Source organism: Megachile rotundata, chromosome 16, assembly GCF_050947335.1.
Source record: "Megachile rotundata isolate GNS110a chromosome 16, iyMegRotu1, whole genome shotgun sequence".
Taxonomy (NCBI): Eukaryota; Metazoa; Arthropoda; class Insecta; order Hymenoptera; family Megachilidae; genus Megachile; species Megachile rotundata.
The window spans coordinates 13,998,569-14,023,121 of NC_134998.1; the positions used below are offsets into that span (position 1 = coordinate 13,998,569).

At 41.9% G+C, this 24,553-nt stretch overlaps 2 protein-coding genes across 10 annotated transcripts; one reads left to right on the top strand and one right to left on the bottom strand.

Moving 5' to 3' along the window:
• LOC100880272 (cytosolic 10-formyltetrahydrofolate dehydrogenase) lies at positions 1-4,446 on the top strand. Its single transcript, XM_076541460.1, has 7 exons — positions 1-588; positions 990-1,131; positions 1,217-1,451; positions 1,714-2,393; positions 2,506-2,920; positions 3,002-3,660; positions 3,759-4,446. The coding sequence occupies exons 1-7, from the start codon at positions 538-540 to the stop codon at positions 4,334-4,336; spliced, it is 2,760 nt and encodes a 919-aa protein (XP_076397575.1). The 5' UTR covers positions 1-537; the 3' UTR covers positions 4,337-4,446.
• LOC100874629 (sex-lethal homolog) lies at positions 743-24,474 on the bottom strand. Of its 9 annotated transcripts, none has more exons than XR_013041070.1 (7): positions 23,935-24,474; positions 20,667-21,006; positions 20,417-20,592; positions 20,186-20,299; positions 19,227-19,387; positions 7,871-12,258; positions 743-1,488 (listed from the first exon to the last, which is right to left on the bottom strand). XR_013041070.1 is itself a non-coding variant. In XM_012289470.2 (7 exons), the coding sequence occupies exons 2-7, from the start codon at positions 23,988-23,990 to the stop codon at positions 12,005-12,007; spliced, it is 1,101 nt and encodes a 366-aa protein (XP_012144860.1). In that variant the 5' UTR covers positions 23,991-24,189; positions 24,276-24,474; the 3' UTR covers positions 7,820-12,004. The 9 variants fall into 9 exon arrangements, 8 of the variants coding, with proteins under 8 accessions (XP_012144860.1, XP_076397611.1, XP_012144863.1 ...); XM_012289470.2 differs by lacking the exon at positions 743-1,488 and having other exon boundaries at positions 7,820-12,258; positions 23,935-24,189; positions 24,276-24,474; XM_076541496.1 differs by lacking the exons at positions 743-1,488; positions 23,935-24,474 and adding an exon at positions 22,172-23,200 and having other exon boundaries at positions 7,820-12,258; positions 20,667-21,204.
• Between the last annotated feature and the right edge of the window lie 79 nt (positions 24,475-24,553).

The following is a 24,553-nucleotide window of genomic DNA, read 5'->3' on the forward strand; positions in this document are numbered from 1 at the left end:
ATAAGGGGGATTTTTCAGCGAAACCTGTTTATACCGGTAAAAACTTGTAGAGAAAAGCAGAACGTTGCCTACGATTCGATATCAATCAGGGGAGTTACGCAAAGTGATAGAGAGAACGAATCGTAAGCAAGTATTAAGCTATCCTTTGCTCTATTCTATCTCGAATTATTCTATCTCGATCGAATACTAATTTAATAATTAGTTAATAATAATTTCGTTCGTTGCCAGCATTTCTTCGAAATTAAACAGACGATTAACTTGTAATCGTGTATTAATAAACAAGTCGAAGATAAGGAAAGCGAGCACGTCGAAGAAAATCGCTGCGAGATCACCGCTAAGTTCTTGACCCTTCGCGCCGATACGCTGTAGCTTATATAAACGCGCGTTCCTGGCTTTAAACCAGTGTTCACAGTCGTTAGTCGCGGCTCGCGGGTCAGTAGCCTAGCAAAGTCTGCGTAGTGGAGCGAGAACTCGTGCCGAGAAGCGATAGAAAATCGAAAAAAGTCGGAAAAGTGAACGTTCCATAGATTCGCATAGATGCTATTTCTTCGAAACTTTCTCTCGTTGCGTTCCTACGTCGTCAATATCGTAAGATCTCTTACACGAAAACCTGTTGTTTGTAAATACAATAGCATAGGTGTATAGCTTGGGAGCAATACACACGGTGTAGAGGCGGTAGAAAACTAACGCTGCTAGCACGTTCTATCGCATTAATCGTAGTTTACTTTCCCTCGCACCTTCCTTCGCTCCTTTTCTTTTCTTTTCTTTTCTTTTCTCTAAAAGATACTAAAGAGAAGAGGTTCGTTTAAAGAGCGACAATTAGCCGAGACAGATTCGCGTTTTACAAACAGGTACGTATTAGGTGCACATATAGTCGAGTTAGTAAGACTAACATCGAGCATGTTAGATATTGGCTGTCCATTCGATTAACCGTGTACATAGGTGGATATATATCGTTGAATTTTGCGCGAACGCTTTTAAATCCGTAGACGACAATGGCGCAACTGAAAGTAGCTATAATCGGTCAGAGCCCGTTCGCGGCCGAAGTTTACAAGCTACTCAAGCAAAATGGTCATCAGATCACGGGAGTGTTCACTATTCCCGATAAAGGAAATCGAGAGGATCCTCTAGGTAATCGAAATGATTTTCGTTAGCTAGTAATTTTACTAGTTCGTTCGTTGATATTTCATTGGAAACTATCGTGTTCCGAACGTAGCCGTGACGGCGAAAGCTGACGACACCCCGGTCTTCAAAATCAAATCGTGGAGGAGCAAGGGTGTACCATTGCCGGACGTGTTGGAACTTTACAAAGGGATAGAGGTCGACTTGAACGTCCTTCCATTCTGCAGTCAATTTATTCCCATGGAGGTGATCAATCATCCTCGCAATCGCAGCATATGCTACCATCCGTCACTGTTGCCCAGGCATCGTGGCGCGAGCGCCATAAACTGGTTAGTTGGTTGACCCGCAATCGACGTAATAACAGTGCTAGAATCGTATAACGTAATAAGGGAAACCGTTCACTGCGCGAACTACGTTTATCCGTTTTATTATTATCCTATCGTTTCGTTTGCCGGATATCGAGAAACGTAACGATAAGAAGAACCGATAAGCGCGCTTTATATCGGTTGAACGCGTTCGTTGCAACGAAATATGTTCGCAACGAAACCGAAACTATTCTTATTATTAGACTCGATCGCATCGATTCCGTAGGACTCTGATCGAAGGAGACTCGACCGCGGGATTCTCGATCTTCTGGGCCGACGATGGTCTCGACACCGGTCCAATCTTGTTGCAAAGATCTTGCAAAGTGGAACCGCACGACACCGTGGACACGCTCTACAACAATTTCCTCTATCCCGAAGGAATCAAAGCCATGGGGGAAGCCGTAGACCTCGTGGCTCGGGGAATAGCGCCCGCCATTCCTCAGACGGAGGAAGGAGCCACTTACGATCCCATGTTGAACAAGAAAGAGCTTCAAAAGATCGACTGGTCCAAGCCTGCTAAGCAGATTCACGATTTCATCCGTGGCCTCGACAGCACTCCAGGAGCCTGGACCACTATCAACGACGAGGAAGTCCGTCTGTTCGGGTCTAGCCTGTGGAACACCGATCAGGTTCCTGCCGGCGAGAGCCAGGTCAACGTCGAAAACAGATCGGGCATCGTTCACGAAGGTGGACTATTGATCAACACCGTCGACGATCGGTTCGTCAACGTGGAGAGAATTAAAATCGGAACGAGGACGATTCCTGCCAGCAAATATGGTCAGAAATGCGAGGATACGGTGATCCAGTTTACGGAGGAGGAACTGAAGATGGTCGATACCGTTAGGGACATCTGGAACAGCATCTTAAACACGGAAATCGACGACGAGACCGATTTCTTCGCGTGCGGTACGTGCCACCACTATTTAATAATCGTTTATTCGTATTCGCTATTAATAGTTTACCGCTTAATAGCTTACCGCGATTCGATAATCTGAAACACGAGCTGCTCCCTTTACAGGAGGTGGAAGCATGGACGTTGTCAGGCTGGTCGAAGAAGTGAAAGACAATCTAGGAGTCAGCTTGCAAAACATAGACGTATTCATGAATCCGGAATTCGTTCGATTCGTGACCGCGGTAGTCCTAGCAGCCAGGGGAATCTCCGCTTCCAAGGAGATCAAATACGATGCCGTAGAGTTGCAAGCGAACAATATGAACGTCAAGTTTCCGAAGCAATTATTCATCGATGGAAAGTTCGTGAACGGCGGTGGAAAACCCATCGATACCGTGAATCCTCACGACGAAACCGTCATCTGTTCCGTAGAGTGTGCTTCCGTGGAAGACGTGGACAGAGCAGTGAAAGCCGCCAAGGCGGCGTTCGAACAGGGCGAATGGAGCAAGATCAGCGCGAGGGAACGAGGTGCTCTTCTATTCGAGTAAATATCGTATCTGTGTAATAATTGATCGCGTATCGAGACTGTTCCGCTAAATTTATAGTCGAAACTCGGCATTTATAGGCTGGCAGATTTGATGGAAAAACACAAGGAAGAGCTGGCTACGATAGAGAGCTTGGATTCGGGTGCTGTATACACGTTAGCCTTGAAAACTCACGTAGGAATGTCTATAGAGACCTGGAGGTACTTTGCTGGTTGGTGCGACAAAATTCAAGGCTCCACTATACCGATATCGCATGCCAGACCAAACCGTAATCTATCTTTCACGAGAAAGGAACCTGTCGGAGTGTGTGGTCTGGTCACGCCCTGGAATTACCCTCTAATGATGCTCTCGTGGAAGATGGCAGCTTGCTTGGCAGCAGGCAACACCGTCGTCATGAAACCTGCTCAAGCCTCGCCTTTAACCGCCCTGAAATTCGCGGAGTTGACCGCGTTGGCTGGTTTTCCTCCGGGAGTGGTGAACATCGTACCAGGCAACGGTTCCGTTACAGGAAACGCTATATGCGAACATCCGATGATCAGGAAGCTTGGATTCACAGGCTCCACGCAAATTGGTCAGTCCATAATGAGATCCTGCGCCGACAGTAACTTGAAAAAGGTCTCTCTGGAGTTGGGCGGCAAAAGTCCCCTCGTCATATTCGAGGACGCTGACATTCAGCAGGCAGTTAGGCTCGGTATGAGCAGCGTCTTCTTCAACAAGGGTGAAAACTGCATCGCTGCCGGTACGTTTTCTATCGTATAGTATCCCTTTTACAACGGCGAAAGCGGAATCAAAATGTTAAATGCTATTTGTACCAATATTTTTTTTATCGCGAAACAGGTCGATTGTTCGTGGAAGAGAGGATACACGACGAATTCGTGAGAAAGATAATCGAGGAAACGAAGAAAATTTCCATCGGTAACCCGCTGGACAGAAGAACGGCGCACGGACCACAAAATCACAAGGCTCATCTGGACAAGTTGGTGGATTTCGTGAATCGTGGCGTGAAAGAAGGAGCTAAGTTAGTTTACGGTGGCAACAGACTGGATCGTCCTGGCTGGTACTTTGAACCAACGATATTCACGGACGTCGAAGACGATATGTACATAGCGAAAGAAGAATCGTTCGGTCCGATAATGGTCATCTCGAAGTTCAGCTCGAAGAATATGGAGCAAGTGATCGCCAGGGCTAATAATACGGAATACGGTTTAGCTTCCGGCGTCTTGACCAAAGATATTAGCAGAGCATTGAGATTCGCGGAGAAAATCGAGGCTGGCACCGTGTTCGTCAACACTTATAACAAGACAGACGTCGCTGCACCGTTCGGTGGTTTCAAGATGTCCGGCTTCGGCAAGGATTTGGGTCAGGAAGCTTTGAACGAGTACCTGAAGACGAAGACCGTTACTATAGAATACTAGCCATCGTTTCATTTTTATTCGTCTTTCATTTTTATATTCGCTGATCGCCTATTAAGCACTCGTCTTTGTAAATCATTCTATTTATACTAATAAATTCTTTCGAAAATTTTCGAACGCTCTCTGTACTTTCGAACCAGCCAGAGACGCAGAGAACTCGCGGGGGAGAGCAGCGTAGACCAGAGAGCAAAATCTCGCTCCCACGCGCACCAACTACATAAACAGTTTTTGTAAAGACGCAGCCTCTTTCGAAACCATCCAGATGCTTCGACTCGGTTTTTTATTCAAAGGGACGAGTGTGCTCGGTTCCGTGGATAGACGGCCGTTACGCTATTCAACTTTTCTCGCTTGTCCCCCTCCGACGCGACGCTTCTCTTTCTATGCTTATCTATTTTCCTACACGATGCGATGCAAACCGACAAACGGATTATCCTCTCTTCGCGTGCGTCGCTGCACGCGAGATTACGCGCTCGAAATTATTACAATAAAAAATTACTTCTATTACTAAAATGAAAAAATTACATCTATTTTTTCCCTCGTACGAGAACCTACGAAAGCATCGCGCACTTTGCGGACTAACAAAATGATTCGAGTAACCGACCCCCTAATTATCTTAAACGCTGCGCATCCAACATGGGATCGGACTAAAGCAAACACAGCACGCGAAACGTTAACTAGGAGGCAAACGGAAAGAAGCTTCCCTCTGAGCCTGCGAACACGCGTTTCTCGTACCCACGACTCGTAACATCTCCCTCCTCCCTTAAAACCTCCTCTATACTCTATACGTATACGTACATAAATAATACATATACATATAGATAGAGCGGGTGTGCGTATGGTCAAGAATCGTAAGGGCGAGCACAGCTGTTCCTTTCTTCCTTTCTTCCGTTCCACGAGTCCCACTCGAGAAAAACACCCTCGACAATAGTTCCGTTTCAAAGAATACGGTTCGCTGGTAAATTCATCACGCTTTCTATCGTTCGAATCATCGTTTCAAGCATCGATCCTATCTCGACGAAAATTCGAAGATCATACTTTTCCGAAGAAGAAAGAGAACTTTTCGACGCGTCGAACGAGAACGAGAACGAGAACGAGAACGAGAAAGTTAGTTTCAGCTGAGAGTTTCAGGGATCGAGAGATTTCGAGTTAATTCGAGGATGACTCGACTACGGTTCCTCCGCTTGGTATTATTCATCGTGGACAGGAAATGCAAATTTTTCCGTGGCCCCTTGGCACAGGACAGTGCACTCTGACCCTTTCCCAGTCCCCGTTGCTTCCTCCCTTCTATCGTTTTATTTATCTCGCTTTCTTCCTCTTATAGTACGCTATTGTACGCTTCTTTTTTCGAATTACATAAATCTAAGTATAGAAAATTTGTTTATTCGTAGGCGACGCTGATAACGAAAGCGTTCATATAATAAGGCCTGCGTGTTGCGCGCGAAAGTACAAATGAACTTTTACGCGGGTAGAGACAAAGGTAGTAGAGCTACGTTGGAAAATTTCGATGCTTAGACTTGAATTCGTGATTCGTTTGACGCACGATCACCATCGCCGGCACAGACACATCGGCGTAACTAGACGGGCTAGGATAAACTTAATCCTCCACGAACGGAGGAACATAACGCGTTGCGACGCATCACGGGACCGATCTAATAGGTTGCTATATAACGCGTCACGATCCAAGACGCTCTATCCTCGAAGAAAAGTTCTGGTTACGCCAATGGACACATCCCGTATCAATGTGTTGCGGTGGGTCCCCTCTTTGCCGAACGCACCACGTGTTTCTCTCTTTCTCTGAGAATTCTCCCTTCTCCGACTCTTCCGCAAATCAAGTTCAGTGTATCAGTTGCCCTCGGGACTCGCTGCAGGATGGTCGCGATATCGTTTCTGTACCCGTTTCGTTTTCGCGCGTTCTCGAGGTTCGCTAGAACGAAGCGAAAGAAAGTGGAGTGCACCGGAACAATCGTCGATCCGTCTCGAAGCTCGTTCGTTTCGTTAACAATTGTTCGTTGTCCGATTCGCCTGCAAGAATATTAACAACGTTTTTCCATATGTTTATGCATGACTTTTTTTTTCAACTGAAGGAAAATAAATAAACACGTTACTAGTTTAGCCGAGTCCAGAGAGGCGCGCAAGCTTCCATGATATCCCGTGAATATCGCGCTGACCGGAAACGAGTATCTTTTTGTGAGCCACGCGCGTTCGATTTGTCGGGTTAGCTTCCGCGACGAACGGATATCTCGACAAGTTTCAATATCTTCTTCTGGACCTAGAACTCCTTGCGTTGCATGGCTAGTATCCCGATACAAAGGGAATTTCAACGATAGGAAGATCTCAGGCACAAAGGGTTTCTCTTCCATCTGATACCAAACCTTCCCTCTAATCGTAACCCTCGGCTACCGACCTCTTCCGTGTTCGCGAGACCTTCCTACCGGGAAAAACGTACAGTTTAACATTCGCTTTCGAGGAGCAGCTGGTGCATGGTTTTTCCTGCTCGACCGATAACAGTCTACAACGAATCACTCTTCTCCGAGATAGATCTTGTTCCTTGCTCGAACGTATTTTCTATTTTTATCCTTAATTAACTCCTTCGTGTACATATCGGTTAGCATAGTAAAATACTAGGCGTTATCTCCCTAATAGGGAGAAACTTCTGTTCGAAACTTTCCTTTAAAATTAAAGAGGAATATGCTCGAGAACACTACATCGAAAATTCCACCGTGCGCGATCCCTTTGTGAACGAAAACGTCCTCGAGTCTAAATAACTAGCGAAATTTTTAGAGCTTACCTGGATCGAGAGTCGAGAACGGTTTGAAAAAAAAGAAACGATGGACGAAACATTATCGTCGCGATCCACTCTGACTCGTGCACACCGGCTTCTTAATGTTCCTCGAACAGATCGACGGGTTAGAATCTATGCAATATCCTTCGTGCGAATTAAAAGCCTAAAATCAGTCCACGCACGGTTCGCGCGCGTTCGTCCGTATAATTGATTCGAAAAGAATGTTTGCTCGACGATTAATTAAATCGAACCTTGACCTGGCTGGAAAGTTCATTTAAATTCTCGCCGTATAATTGAAATACTGGCGCAACTTTCGTTTGCCCGAAATCATTTAATGCCATAATTCGATCGTCGACGCGTTCCATTTGAACGATCGTTGATATCCTGAACGTTCGATTCTGTCGAAAAACGACGTGTCGCGAAACCTGAAGGTACGCGTAGACGCGATCGGCACGCGCGAAGCAGATGTTCGCTGGGTGGTAGAAACGCTGAAAGAGAAGCTTTCTATACCCGCAGAGAAGAGAGGAAGAGAACGGAGTAGGGCTACGGGGCTATGGAAAAGAAAAGAACCTGGTCAGGTGATCAGAACCTCCACCGATGAGAATTTCTGCCGGTATATTTATCCGACAAACGTTCTCTCTCGGCAAAAATAAATATCTCGATAAATGTTTCTAGAATAGTCACTTTTAAGGATTTACCTTAGATTTTGATGTTGGCGCGTTTATTAATCTGAACAGTGAGTGGTTTCGGTTTACCTTTTATTTATTTCAGCTTGTAATTGTTAAAGGAAAACGTGTCCGAGTTTTCCGTATCTTCTCCTGTCGATTCGAAAGGAAATTTTACCAAGGTGATATCTTGGCTGTTGCAGCTATCCGCCCCTTCCTGTTTCCTCTTTGCAAGTTACTGGCTAATCTCTAGACCGCAGCATCCTGTGGGTGGAGAAACCAGCCTATTATAAAGTTTCTGATCGAAGGGCAAAAATGCTCAAACCGAAATTATTCTTCGCGCAGAGTACATCGTCCGTCGAGTCGACCTCTGGATACCTCGATATCGGACACGAAACTTCCAGTGTTAGTGCGTGGTGTGAAAAGACACGGTTCTTTGTAAGCGGTTCGGTTCAAATCTTCTAAATTGAACAGTGTACATAGACAAGAAGCTTCCAACGCTTTTACAATACTGTTTACAGGAGTGTTCTGGAATTGGAGTACAAACCGAAGAAACGACAAAACGGTTTTATAGATTGGGTGCGTTGCGGCTCGTCATCGGGCACTTTGCTTCTTTTACAATGCAAGCTGCCTTTTGAAGGGCAACAACGTACTCGGTTCTTCGCATCGAAACATTTTCATTACGGTTTTCTTAACAATATTCTTCAACTTATTTGTTTTTCTCCTTTCTCTTTTGTACAAGTAGAAAATCGACGAGTCGTCATTTCACGCGACTACAATAAATAACCGTTTCGCAACAATTCCTGACTACATTTTCTCGCCCTCTTTACACAACAGATACATACAACCAGTGGAATTTTACCGTTTACAGATATTTTATTTCGTCTTAAATAATTAGATCTTATAACTACTAATTATCGAGAGAAATAGATAGATTGAAAGAGAGTGAGAGAGATAGAGATAGATATAGAGAGATAGATAGAGAGAGAGAGAGAGAGAGAGAGAGAGAGAGAGAGAGAGAGAGAGAGAGAGAATTGAAAAAAGTGTATGATCGTATGATTGTTGTTAACGAAATAAAACAGTGCAGTAATTCGTTTCACTGTTAACACGTTCCAGGTCCTACGGATGAGCAGTGACCTACGACATTTATCTAGAGGCACAACTTTGATTCGTCGAAGGATAATAATGTTCTTAGATATAACACTGTTTGATTCACCGCTGTACGGGCCAAAACTGCAACAATCCCAACATTCCTAATAATTGAACGTTTTAATAAGATTTTTAAGCTCGACTTTAAACTTTCAACCATCAACAAAGCACGGTGTACAAATGGGGAACATGTTAACGAAAACGAACGCACTCGCATCGCAGTTATCGGTGCCATGGAAAATTCGAGCAAACGAGAAAAAGGTTTTCTGCTCTTTGTTTCGATCTCTTTCCCCGTTTAAAATGTCACGCGTACGAATAACACATTACAGAGCGTAGTTACACGCTCGCAGCGAACACGGGGCTGCGACGCTGAATTGTAATAATCCTCGCGTTGTCAAAAAAAAAAAAAAAAAAAGGAAAAAGAAAAATAATAATAATAATAATAAAAAGAAACAGCAGAAGAGGAAGAAACGAAAAAGAAAATCTAGTTGAATCCGCGACGATGCGATAAGGCAATTTCGATTTTTAAAATGTTCGCGTGAAATTTGTCCCCTATAAAAAGTCAGTCTCATTTCTTTTTTTCCCTTTTTACGACGTACCGCGAATTAATGGCTCGTTTCCGTTACGATCTTTATGTACGCTCGGATATAACGTAGGCTTCTCTTAATTAAGGGGACCGAGAGGGGGAGGGGTCCCACCACTTGCTCATAATCGTGGAAGAATCCAGGAAGAGCCTGAGCCACTGGCGTAACTAGGTAGCGTAGCGTCACGGTCGTACAGCACGATTCCGGCGAATCAGCTATTAATTAACGAACCTAGGAGACACGAGCCGACCTTACCGAAAAATCCTCGTTACGCCAGATGCCTAAACTAAAACCACACGTCTCTGCATAAAATAGGTATACCTGTTCCCTTACTAGACTAAGGGAAGCCTAAGTTTCACGAGAGCATACGATCAACGCCGATCACGATTAGGAGGACGACGATGGCGCATCAACGTTCATTTACTACATTCGTCTTTTAAGTACACGAATGACAACCTTTAAAAGCGAATATATTTTTTTCACGGTATCAAAATAATCGAAATTTTCGGATACTCGCGACCATCGTCGTCCAACGCTGCTGGGAAACACGGTCCTCTCGTCGCACGCCGACTCCGATAAAACTTTTTCTTAACGTTAAACGTCCGATAAAGTTTCAAGAGTTAGAACCATTTAAAAAGGAAATATACAACAACACGTAGAACTCTTAGCTTCTGCTTTCAACGTGCCCCCCATCCCCCTCCACGCACGATAAAACGCTTAACTATAAAGGAAAACGATCTTTCTCCTCTTTCGCGACCAGCTTCCGAATCGTGAAACCGATGAAAACTAAGCGAATCGTTTACATGCTCGAACTCCTCTACGATACGATATACGCGTTTACTGGTCAAAAGCACGTTAACGATCCATTTGGCTGTTCGTTAATACGGAGGATAACTTTTCGCTAACAGGTCGAATCGTAATAGTAATTGTCGGAAAAGCATTGTTCGCGAATGAATTTTAGATGGAAAATATCTGTTAAACTCGATCTCGACGCGAAAGTTTCGTGTTTTTGACCAGCGATGTACGGTAACGCGCCACTCTTCGAAGCAGAACGCGAACGACACGGAGTTAATTTAGCACGGCGTAACTTTGCCACCGAGTCAGACTACGTTCGCGCTAAAACGGCGACTCGATGGCCAAGCGATTTGTACCTGAACGATGCATCGATTTCGACGAGCGTCGATCGACGGGATCGAACGATTTAAACGCAGAATAAAACGTAAGGTAATGTAAAAGCTATCCAAACGAATAGTGTACGTAACGATAAAAAGGCGTGTCGACGAAATATAGCGCTTTCGAAATCGTTTCGAACATCGTTTATAGTTAAGCTCTGTCGAATATTTGTCAAACGTTAAACGACCAACTTCCTTCCCCAGAGAGAAAGAGAGACGAGCTTCGTCTGGAGAGAAATCGAACAAATCCCCCGACGAAGCTAACTCTCGACGGCGACAAAGAAAAAAAAAAAAAAAACAGTTAAAATTTGTCGTCAGGACTTCGTTTCACGAAGCAGTCGATATCGTATTTAGCAACACGGACGTTAGCTTAGATACATTTGGAGGGCTTACGATGGACCTACTCTGTTTCCAAGCTTTTAACCCTTTTGCTACAGCGAAGTTGATAAAAGTGCCCTATAACGCTGCTTCGTACGCAACCGCTCGAAATAATCTGCTCGAAATAGCGTATTTACAATTTCATAGCATGCTTCGAAAATTTGTAACGTTACAAATTATTCAGAGCCTAAATTTAGGGTTATCCGATAGGATGGTCCGCGCTATAGTGGCCTATGTAAAGATAACATTTTTAAGGCTTCCACCGCCTGGATTATCACAGATAGTAACGTTAACGGATTTTACGTATAAAACGTATCCTCGAACAAGAGATTCCGATAGAGTTGGTCAGCGCTGGTAAGCTAAGCGATCGAGGATTCCCGAAGAACACGACTTACAGCCAGATTCCTCGAAACTACTATCCATACATAGGTACACGACCCGTGTCGGCGAACGACCACTACAGCGAGCTTCCGCAGTGAAAGGGTTAAAAACGAGCAATCTAAGTCTGTTCGGGCTGAACTACGACTAATCGAGGTGACCTAAACGACTAAGAGGGGGGGGGTCTCGAGTGTCCATCACTGGATGTACAAATACTAGGTGTTCCGAGCTTTGGTACAGGCACGTAGAAATATCATTAAATACTATGCGTCGCGCAGAATAATTTACACTTTCGCGATATCAGTCTGTCCTGAAGCTTCCCGAGCCGGACATCGAGATGCAAGATTCGCATAGACGACGACGACGACGTCAGGCTGCTCTGACCGCGCGCGGTAATCGAGTACCCTGTGTGTATCGACTAGCAGCCTAGTTAATTATCGGTATCCCGGTAGTGTTCTCAGCGATTACGAACGACAACGATCGTCGCAGCTTGCTCTCCGGTGAAACGCGGAAAGGTACGTGGTGTCCGGTGCTGTCTTGGTCGGCGACTCGTCGACGCTAGGTCACCAGAAATGCGACTGCACGTAACCACCGCCCATGCCTATGGGATTGAAACGATGAGGGTGAATCTTCTCCATTCTCATGGCTCCTGGTCCGCCGCTCCCGCTGAGAAATCCACCGTGCGGTCCGCCGCGTGGTCCGAATCCGCTCGCTCTGCCTAGCATTCCTGGACCACTGCCGCTGATGCCCATGCCCATTCCAGGTGGTCCACTGATACCTCTGCCCCTTCCTCCACCACTCAGACTACCACCGGTACCTGAAACAGTCGTTTCAGTCAATCAAACGTGTTTTTCGTACGCGTTTCTTCTGTGTGTTATTTTATCTTTTTTTTTTCTTTCTTTTTTTTTTACGCGGACTTAAGCTTAACAACTTATCGGATAAAAGGTGGCGGTGGTGGTGGTGGTGGTGGCGGTGGTGGTGAATAAAGTGGACATCCGTTAGACTTTCCTTTCTAATATTTTAATCAAATTTAACGAGCAACTACAGTATCACGCGAACTCGCGTGTGACCGGTAGCAACGAGAATAAGAAAGGTATGTATAAGATACTCGTGATAACCGGAAGGAACGAGTGTCGAGACACGCTGCTTTTAACTTTCTCTCTCTCTCACTCGCTCGCTCACTCTCTCTCTCTCTCTCTCACACTCTCTCCCTCTTTTTCAAATGCTTTCGTTCTGACGACTTATTCGATGACGAAAGGTAGCGCTAGTAAGAAATTAGCAATTTTTTATGTGATCTCGTAAAGATTTTACGAAACTGTCTCGAGGCTTCCGATGATTTTGTAACTTGTTGAAAATGTGTCGGTAATCGCCGAAATTTCACGGTTTCGAAGTTTATCCTCGATTTAATGCCGGTTAACGGTGGTTAGAGAAGCTCCCGAAGTAAATCGTCAGCACAAAATCTGCAAGCGACGTTTAGAAGATTTCCTCTCGCCACGGTAGCACGTACTCGGTGTTCGAAACGTTCAAACGAAAAGATTCGTACGTCGCGAGCGTTACGTTCGGTTCGGGGATATACCTGGTCTCGAAAGAAAGAAGAAATCGATCGGTGTTACCGCTTTACGTTTTAATTTACGACCGCGCTACGTTTCCCAGACCGAGTACGCTTTATCGATTTAGTCTACCATATAATCGTGTACGTTTCGAAGATATCGATGTAACGTGACCTTTTCGTAATTCCTTTTTTACAAGCGCGCAAAGCAGAGAGGAGGATCGCGAAACGAACCGAGGTGCGATACCTCTTTACGTCGGTAAGGAAAGGAAGGAGCTTTCGTCGAATAAATTGGCGCGACCTAAAATAAAAGAGAAATAAGTTGATTCGACCAATTCCGACAAAATGTATTTTCTTTCGAAATAAAGTGGAATTTCGTTACACTCTATCGTCGTTTCTCGCAAACTTCCTTCGTTAATTCCGTTCGTTAGCGAGGAAGAAAAAAGAAAACGTCGAAAGGTAAAAAATAGTTAACCGAGCAAGTAACGTTGTTACCTACCGAACGATCGATTCACGGACACGAAAAGTCTGGCAAGATTTCACGATACAACAGTTCTGACTAAGAGTTTCATATGGAAATTACCGCGGAAGCATCTCGTTCGCGTTATTAATACGAAATAGCTAAGAGTCGTTTCTAGCCAACAATCGGCTATTCGATACCACTTTCATCTTCGACGAGCGTGAACGGATTATTTTTTCGAAATCAACGTCTAAACGAAAGAAAGAGAGCTTGAACGCGCTACAAAGAACGTGGCACGATTCTGCTTCCGATTGCGGCTACCACGACTTCCGGTTCACTTAGCGTATCGCGAATATAATTAAAAAGATACAATTTTAAGAATCGGAGCTACAATTCTGATCGGAGATCGATTTACAGTAAGACCGTCGCGACCGTAATATTCCAGTTTCATCGAGAGGAATAGAAGAAGAGAAAAATACGATGAACGCGTGAAAAGAGGATTCTTTGTCTTTCGATTTTTCATCGCTCTCCTATCTATCCATCCATCTATCTATCTATCTGTCTATCTATCTGTCTATTTACCTATCTATTTATCGTAAACGCGCTTTCCATTCTTGGCTCTTTCCGCGGTTTTATCTTTCAATTTTGATCTTACGAGAAATCATTTCTATTTAGAGAATCTTTTCTCTTTAAAACGAGTTTGCTCTGTTTACCGGTAATTATTTTACAAAAATAAATATCGATCATCTTTTATTTTTTCGACGGGGAGGGGACGAATGAGGGGGCAGATAATTGATGCGAGATGTTCTTTGGCAAGATCAAAAATGAAGAGATTTTCTGCGCCGAGAAATATAATTGAAAAATTGAATGTTTCGAGAAAAACACCGACATAGAGCAGCGAATGACAGAGAGCGAGGAAAAGAGTAGCGAGTTCTTTTATCGAATTCTTTTTCATCGTGTTTTTCATTTTGTTTCCCTTTCATTCTCATTCGGTCTCTTTCGCTAGTTTTTGTTTTCCTTATTCCATATCACAGCCATCATTAGCGCTACTGGACTTCGGGATTCACCATTTCGTACAATCTTCGATCCGTTACACCTTACGATTTACTACTTAACGCGTTAAAAATTATTTACAAAGGAACCACTCTCGCTTCATTCTTTCGTTTTCGCGTTTCGACGAAACGACCCGCAACGACCCGTAACGAAGAAGAAAAAGTAGAGGACATTTATTATTATTATTATTATTATTATTATTATTACTATTATTATTATTACTATTATTATTATTAGAGGATACTTGGAATATTCCACTCGAAGAAATTGTTTATTTCTTATTCCTCTACTTACGGAAAGAATGACACGAGTCGGTTTTCGTAACACGACGAATATTCCGAAGGGGCTGCGTGAAATCTTATTCTATCGACTTCCTTCAACTTAATTAACTAATATACCCGGTTCCTACCCTCTGTTATATCGTCTTTCTATTTTTTTTCTTTTTTTTTTTTAACGGAATCCCGCGAGCGAAAATACCTCGAATACCGGAGCACAGCATTCGCAACGTTAAATTCTCCTAAAACAGAGAGTTGTTCGAAAATTTACTTTTGTTCGCAGAGGGAATGCACAACCAATTTCTGCGTCCTAGCTTTAAAAGCTAGGATCGTAAGAGAAAACCTAGTATACTATCTACAAACTTGTCTCTTTCATTAGCATTTTACTCGTTGCGGTCGGTGTTGATTTCGAGACTCGTACATGGAAGAACGTTCTTATCGTTTACGACCGATTATTCCTTTTTATTCGTTCGTTTTCTAATTATTAACAACTAATTACTATAATTCAGAAACCGCACACTCCCGCCGGCGGGATTCGAAGCTGGCCAATCCGGTAGTGCCAGAATACATACTCTAATCGTTTCACCACCGAGCACGTTAAGCTAATTCGTTTATATATATATATATATATATATGTATGTATAAAGCACGTACAGTATTATTAAATATAATAGGACGACAAAAAAGTATCGAACAATATCGAAAAAAGGTTGTACACCCCCGTCTCTTAACCATGTTAAGCAGCTGAACGCATTATTAGAACGTACGAGCGAGGTGGATCGTACCTCCTACCGTCGTCTAATTAATTCGATAACGTCGAGAAAATGTCCTGATGGATCGCTCGAATCGCGAAAAATCTACTAAAAAGGAACGATTGTCAGGATCGTAGGAGATACATCTGTTTTCTAACTAACTCGAGACCCGACCTCCTGAAAGCGCTTCGATCGATTCGTATATATATATATTTTTGTACGTATCTAGATTAGGATTAAAAGGACGAAAGTTGTTAACAGCGAAAATTGTTTAACGAGATCACGATCTTTCCTTCTATATTCGAATCTCGTTTACGGTGAATGTGTTCCATCGAAAGACAACGAATCAATCGAATTAACCCGTTCCCAACGTTCCCGATCTAATTCGTTCGTTCGCTGCTTCTACGTTAGAACGATTACGATAGGAACGGGTGTAATTAGCGAATATAGAAATGTTAGGAGGGGACACGTTAATCACAGGGACGATTCTAGATCGATATCGAGATCGTTTCACCGAATTCCGTAGATAGTCCGGAAATATTTTCGCTATCTACGGTCCATCGGTAATCGGATAGCTGTAAAAATTGTGCAATTCAAATACTCTTCTAGTTTATCGAAATGTCGTGATAGTTCCTCCGTCTAACGATAAGTAAAATTCGGAAACGCTTGTTCCGTCGTGGTACAGTCTCGTTCGGCTAGACCGAATCTTTATGCAAATACTTTAGCATAATCTCTCCAACGTTTCTCGTCCTTCGACACACGCCACAAATGCATATACATAGCCGATCTAATCGCTTGTTTCGTATCCGTTCAATACACTAACCTCGATCGAGATTGGCATCGTAAATAATCTTAGAAGAAGAAATAATCGAGCCAGTGTATTAAACCGCGTACGCTGCGGAGAGCAGATTCCCGACCGAACACTTCGACGTCCGATGCCGTGTGCGTACCGCTTACAATTTTGCTTAAACGCTTAAACGTCGCGATCCTTTCGTCGATAAGAAGAAAGGAGCAGAAAATTAAGCGAGAGTTTTAACTAACCACGGAACACGCAGCCGTCAAAGTATTCTCCAAAAGATTACAAAGGTAAAATACGCGTTCACAATCATTGAGCAAATCGTGGAATCAGTGTTCGGTTTACAAACAGTTTCGAACGATACAAAAGCGATATATCCTTGGAACGGAAGTGTGCGCTCGTAGAACAAACGAAAGTCTCTAAAAGACCGGCACGATCGATCGATCGGTTGCGACTATGCGACTCGTATATTACGATATAGCGAAGAACGCGATCGCGTTGATCGTGACGATCTTGTCGCACCGATCCCAGAAAATTCCTCACCATAACTGCAAGGTATTAACAATCAACGAGTACCGAACATGAATGCGTTCTCCTCTTTAATAAAGATAATGCGCGTAACGTTGATATTTATTCCTGGTCGGGTACAGACGTTCCCCTTCGTGGATTGGCGAGCATAGAAATGAAAATGGCATGTTAAAGAGTTATTCCAGATACACTTGGACTATTGCTATTTGCGTACAGCGTTAAACAAATGTACTTGAAAATCGTAATTACTCTTTCTTACGGCGATTCCTCGCTAAACCAATTCCTTTCGAACTCCAAATACATTTGTTTACTACTTTATACGACAATCGCTCGACATAGGGCATAGCCATGCACTGAGCAAGTTCTCTGTTAAAGCCACACGTTTCTGCAAATGCAATCTGTTCAAAACTAACGGATCAGCAACGACGCTCGCTAAATCATTATTCGCAGGCATATAATAAAGTGTGTGTGTGTGTATGCGTGTGTTTGTGTCGAACGAGTCACGTACTTTATATGCTGCTCCAATTCGACGATCAACTACAAAATATGCCCTTAAACTGCACGTTCGAACATCCGGAACCGAACGTGTTCTCCCCGTTTCGAACAGCATATAAACACGAGCCACGAAACATTGCGTTAGAAAAAATCCTACTTCGAACAGAGAGGTTTTTGTTTAACGTAATCACTGCAGAGTTTGTTAGTCGCGCCGTGTCTGTGATGTAAAAAAAAAAAAAAAAATGATGAAAATAATAGGAAGTGTTCGTACGCACTTTAATCAAAGAGGAAGAAAGAAGTGGCAAAAATGAAAACAATCCGCACTCGCATTCGTTGGAGGATCGTAAGAGGGAGTGTAACAAATTTCTTATCGAACAGAAAATGTATTTCCAAAGATTTACTTGATAAATAACAAAACATTGATGCGTATACTAGGAAATACGATGTCTTATCAAAAAGAAAAGAAAAAAAAAGAAAGAATGAAATAAAAAGTAAAAAAGAAAAAAGATTACAAAGAGACTTAAAGATGTACGTAAATATACATAATTGCTGGCACAAAGATAGAGCTAGGACGATGTTCCACAGCGTGGCTTGAACAAATTTGAGAAACGGTGAGGCAAAATCAACATAGTAACGGCAGCAGCGGCAACTAGAAAAACAGAGTTACAATATCGTTGACCCAGACAACGTCCAAAAACAAATGTCTAAACCAGCCTTGTGTGCAGAATACAACTCAGCAAGTGTTTCTCTCTTTTTTTTTTTTTATAACCACAAGCTGCCACTGACTAGACGGAATACAACAATGTTCGGCTTTGTTTCTTGTTCGTTCACTAAAAGATCATCGCACAAAAAAACTTGTTCTATCACAGCAGCACTACATTTGCATTCTTGTGTCCACCTGCAAAGGGAATCTCTTTCGACCACTGCCAGAGTCTTCTCTCTTACACGTGAAATAATTTCATGCGCACAACTTCGTAAAACTTGTAACAAAAACAGAGAGAACACAGAGGAACAAAATAGGCGCGGCAAGAAACGTGTCTCCACAATATTCGCAGAAAATCTGCTGCATTATTCGTTGCACGCATTAGAACGCAAACAGCTTTTTCAATCTTCGCTGTACTTTGACTTAGATGCAGCCATATCTGGCAAACAATTCAAATGTTAGACATGTTTTCACACTTCTTACAACATGCTATCAATGATGCAAAGGGTCTTTCGGTTCGAATCGATCCATCTCGACACATGGAACGCGCGTGAAAAGATTCTGGCTGAAAGATCATCTACATCCTTAACAGCATATTCGAACAGATACAACAAAATTTTGTACACCTTGCAACTACGTTATGAGATACATTTAAATGAATCGCTACCTGTTTCACTTGCTCGCGTGTCATCGCAAGAAAAGGAAAAAAACCAACAAAACACGATGATTCGAAAATGAGCTGGAAAGAGCAAGAGAGAAAAAGAGAAAGAGAGAAAGGGAGAAAGAAAGAAAGATACAAAAAGAAGATGCGTTCTATTTGGAAAGAAAAGAAAGGAAGAGAAAAGAAAAGAAAAGAAAAGAAAAGGGAAGAAAAGAAAAGAAAAGAAAAGAGGAAATATTTCTTTGAAATTTTAGGTGCTTCTACGACTTCAACAACGATAATAAGAAACTTAACGGTTTACTGCGACTTTAGAAAAATTGATAGAAAGCCAAAATGCAAATCTCGCACCTGTCGGTAGAACTCTATCTCGAGGAACTAGTTTTGCTTTTACGATTAAAGACGTCGAAAGACGAGATAACTGTTCCTGAAGTATCGGTTTCTACCGTCGGGTCGACGAGAAAAGAAATTAGAGGACAAGATCGGCTGCCCGAAGAAACAACCGAAGCTACTTACCTCGACTCTGGTTGTAACCAGCCTGCCATCCCGCATAGTACGCCGCTTTTTGCTTTCCGTGTTCCTCCGCGATTTTTACGCTAAGTGGTTCTGATCCGCCTTCCGGTATCGTCCCGTGTAGCCGAGCGATCGCTTCTTGCGCCTCTTCCCGTTTATCGAATCTATCCAAACGAAATATCGTCAAGAATATTGTTTAATTCCCCGAGTATTTGTTGGCAGCGGATCGCGACATCCTTTGCCAGCGCAACATCTTATAAAAGATTTAGCAGGAATAATCTAGAGCGTGTAATATACAAGGGAGCTCGTTACGAGGTCATTAGAATCTGCCAAAATTAAGAGAAACTGTCAAACTAGTACGGATTCTATTTCCAGTTAGTCGACATAGTTTAAGTACTATTTTCCTGCCACAAATCACCACTCTACCACGATTCATGTTTTCGGTGGTTAAGTAGGTCAGTGGTTAGTAAGTGGGGTAAATCGAAATTATGCAAGTCAAACGCAGCAGAGAGCCGTGCAAAAATAATTTGGCAGGCAAAGATCTTGGAAAATAAATACACGAACGATATGCATCGCTAACCATTGCATAATGATCACGAATCGTTTCTTTAGGCCACGAACAACTCTTTTCTAGTTGACGGATGCACCTTCTCTACCGAAAACGCCGAAAACGCCGAAAACGCCGAAAACGCCGATCACGCGTACACCAAAAATAAAATACCGTTTAAATAAAAATATACGGATCTCTCTCCGATATTTCCCATTGCATCGATGCGATATTAACATTTTGCAGCTTGCTTTCCCGATTATGACAAACATGGCACTACGCCAATAAACATAAACTATACTTTTCATTAGCACGGTGATTTGCTCTACTACGCTAAGCGATATTCTTTCGAAACACTAAGCCTCTTGGTAATATCGAATTCTTTCGACATCGAGATATTAAAACAATAACGTACCTTACAAATGCCACGCCTCTTGGTAATCCAGTGATTTTGTCTTTCAGAATATTTTTTTGTACGATATTACCATATTTGCTAAATATATCATCGATCTGGCTCTCTGTTATATTTCTAAATAAAAAAAAAAAACACGTTTCAATATTACTATCTTGCCCTTTCATGCGCGTTCCATCGATATTTATCAATTTACGAAAATTCCATCTATCCTACGCTAAAATTATATTATACCTCGGTAAATTTGTAACGTAAAGATTGGTTTCCTTAATCTCTTCGCCGGATGGTCGTGCAAAAGATACCTTTAGCCTTTTGTTTTGAACCTGAAGCCCGTTCAAGGTGTTTATAGCAGTGGCTGCGTCTTCGGCTTTTGCATAATTAACGAATCCAAAACCGTAACTGTATCCAGTCTATAAAATGAAAAGGCACACGTAGAATACATGTTCGTAGTACAACTAAATACAGATTTCTGAAATCAATTTACTTTGTAGTCTTTCATAACACGACACGATTCCACGGGTCCGATAGTTACGAATAGACTATACAGATCCTTCTCCGTCATACTTTGCGGCAGATAATTGATGATCAAATTAGTTCTTGGCTCTTCGTTGCTTTTAATTTGTTGATGAGATTGCTGTTGCTGCTGCGGTAGTTGTTGAGACTGCTGCTGGTGTTGCTGTTGTTGAAGTTGTTGCTCTCGTTGATCCGTCATTTTGAGAAATTCCGTAGATTCTTCTTCCGCTGTTACGCTCGCGTTTTGGATCCTCTGTTCCGGTCGATCCGTCTCCACTGGCTGAGAGTTCGACGACTGCTGCGTACCCCAACTGGTGGTATAGCCCGACGAAACCATTGATGGAATCAGCAAATACAAAAAATATAAACAAAATCATTACTACGTCTTCCCCGTGCAATGCCATGATCGTCGTTCAGTCTGTGCTTTCAAACGCTTTCACTTTCTTAAGCGATTTAAAATAAATAGAAAATAAATCTGCATATATACATATATGTATATGATGCCAGACCTGTATATCAGAAACAAACAAACAAAGGCAAGTAAGGACAAAACGGAACCAGCTAGTAGCTACGAGTAAAGCAAACTAAATTAAACCGATAGACAGCTACGTAATTGTAGATAACAAAGACAAGTAAAACTTTACCGATAGGAGGGCAGAGCAAAATATTTTATTAGTAAACAGCTACCAACAAATCATAGACGATATCTATTATAATTTTCTCATTTTTCAACTATCCATTTGGTACTAGATGCAGTAACGAACAAATACTTGTACACAAGATACATGTATCATAACCTTTTTATATACATACGACCATAACAAAAAAAAAAGTACAACGCTTATACGACAAACTAATAAAACGTAACTCAACGAAAAATGCGAAATAAAATCTGAAAAGAGGAAAAAAGAAAGAAAGAACCATTAAAAAAAAACAACAACAATGTTAAAGAAACTATTTTCCAGTATACTAACGTTTTTTCTGTGTTTATCTAATTGCACGTTCAACGAATCGTGGAAAAAAAATAGACAGCACGCTTCGTTGACGAGAACTTCCGCGTACTCGAACGATTCTGTTCGGTTTGTTTATTGTTTACTCATCGTACTCGATTTTTAGCAACGATTGAATCGCGACACGAAAGCGCACTATTTCTTTACGCTCATTCATCGATAAACAACAACAAATTCCCCCGATACCCCGTTCTCGGATCGTGGATTTGGAAAAAAAAAAGATATGTCAGTTTACGAATTCCAGGAGACAAGTAACCCTTTGACCTTATTTTAAAGAGGCCCGGGGAAAAGCGAATGGCCCGGCGCGGCAGATTCGTGAATCGACCAAGCTGTCAGAATATGGAGGGAGCGAGAAGAAAAGAGGGCACGGGAGCGGGAAGGACAAAGACGGATTATACGCGAAGATAAACGTTAGGCAGTGCAAGGTAAAAAGATAAGAGAAACGAAGAGAATAAAACATACGTACCAAAGTAGGGGAGAATCAGTGTTCGAAACGGCGAATAGTGGGATATCGAGTATCGAGGGAAAAGAGTAGCACGCACTCACTCGTGTCAGCCGCGTATGCAACTCTCAATGTACGCCAACAATTATGTAAGCTCGCTGCACCATCGCGAAGCACACACTCATTATCATCGACGACTTTCGTGCTAAGTTGGCTTACGATCGTCGAGATCCAATACAGACAGCGGAGAGAAGCAGAGGAGCGAAGAATCGCGGAGGAACACTAAACACGATAGGAACGGAACGGAACAGAACGCAACGTTACGATACGGCACGGCGTACGCAAACGTACTGAGCAGCGAGCAGCGAGCGAGGTAACGAGCCCCAGCCCTGACCTGCCTCGCACGACACCCTCTCGCGGCACTGCGCGGTGCCGCGGCCGCGGCCGCGACACGCTACCCCACTGTCCACCTCGATTCACACAATCACCGAATATACGTACATGTATCTATATTTTCTATAACGACTAGCTACACATGCTCCGGGACATCCCGCCTAAATTTCTGACGCATGTTTACGCAGATTCTATGCCAATTTTCATCCATTATTCTATCCTACCAACAGTCATTTTTTAAACAGACCGAACACACGTCTATCTTAACCGTTCTGATAAAATTAAATGATTACTGCAATCGTTTTGTACGAACAAATATTATTCTCGACCCTATTATTTTATACCTACATATACATATATATGTATACATGTGTATAGAGTAGCGGGTGCGTTAGGCTTCCCTAAAGAAAATGGCGATATAAGTGAAAGAATTTTTAAATTTACCAAAGAAAATAGAAAAATTTCAAAATCTGAAAATTTTTTAATTCGACAACCATGAATTTGGAAATTCATCGATTCAAAAATTTGCCAACTTGGAGATTTTAAAATTGAAAATTTGAAACCGTCAAAACTGAAGACATATAACGGGAAGATTTTACTTTTATCCTTGTCCTTATTCAAAGAAAGATTATAAAGTTGCATCAATGTATACTGTACAATAAAAGACATGACCTTTCTTATTTTTTATAGTATTTGTGATGGAGTATAGTAATTGAACATACCTTAATGGCGTCTCCCAGTAGGGAACTGCAAATATTGTAAATTTGTTCAGCTAAATGTATACGTCGTTTGTTTTTCGTTTGTAACCATCGCAAATTTACAACAAAACTTGCAAATATTAATCGCAAGATTTTTCTCGTACGATTGCTTCTGTCATTTCTTACGATTCTACCCTATTTTGTTTAGCCGAACGAACATATGCTATCAATCATTGAAATTTATATGTATGCGAGGAAAATTTCGCAACAAACGTATTTCACCATTTGAAATTCTATAAAACGTAAAATGCTGCATTGCGCTATTACGCATTGCCACCGCGATCAAATTTGCGGCAAACATGCAAGTCTCTCGCTTTTCAAATAAAACTATTTTATGATATATATTACACGCTAAAGTATAATAATACAAAAAGATAAGTGTAACATATAATTTAAAAAGCGTTAAATTAGAATATATTAAAATATCTGAACAATCATTATAGATTAATCGATTAGAATAATCTATAATTTCTAACCTCGATATAGATTTCGTATACATATATCTATATAAATACATATGTATATTTATAATAAAATTTAATAAAATCTAATGAATAGGTTAGCACAAATTTTACCTTCTTTTTTATCATAATAATATAATTTAAAATAAGAGTTACATTCGAATAAAAAACTTACTCCGTTTGAAAATTCATGTTGTTAAACCTATCTTCTTTTTTTTCGTGAATATCCATTTTAAGAATCCGTGAAACATAACACTCGATGTTAAAATACTCTCTGTCACAAGGAATGAATTTTCATTCTCGAGTATCAATTGTATCGTATTTAAGACGCTTTATTATATGCAATATCGTGTATTTTCCTCTTCACGACTGCGCCGTTAACGCACACGCGCGCTTCTGTTTTACAAGATCAACCTAAATTGTTCACTTTCTAAATAAATAAATTTTACGATTAATTGTTCGTTTAGCGTCCACAATTGTGATACACGTACAATTTATTATGAAAATTCGTCGTACCTTGATATGCTGACTAGTGAAATTACTGCCACCTGATTTCGCAACGTTAACGAACGAACGGTAAACTACGAAAAACGAAATTATTCGATCGCGTTAACTTTTTATTATTTCATACGTTGTATATCATTTAAATAAATGACGAACTGAATACATGAATTTGAACATCTCTATCAAAATTGACGACAAACGACGATCGTTTGTTAAGGTTAGTTGTCAGTGATGCATCTTCTTTCAAACGTCATACCGATCATTTCTCAAATATTTTCAAGTTCCCACGA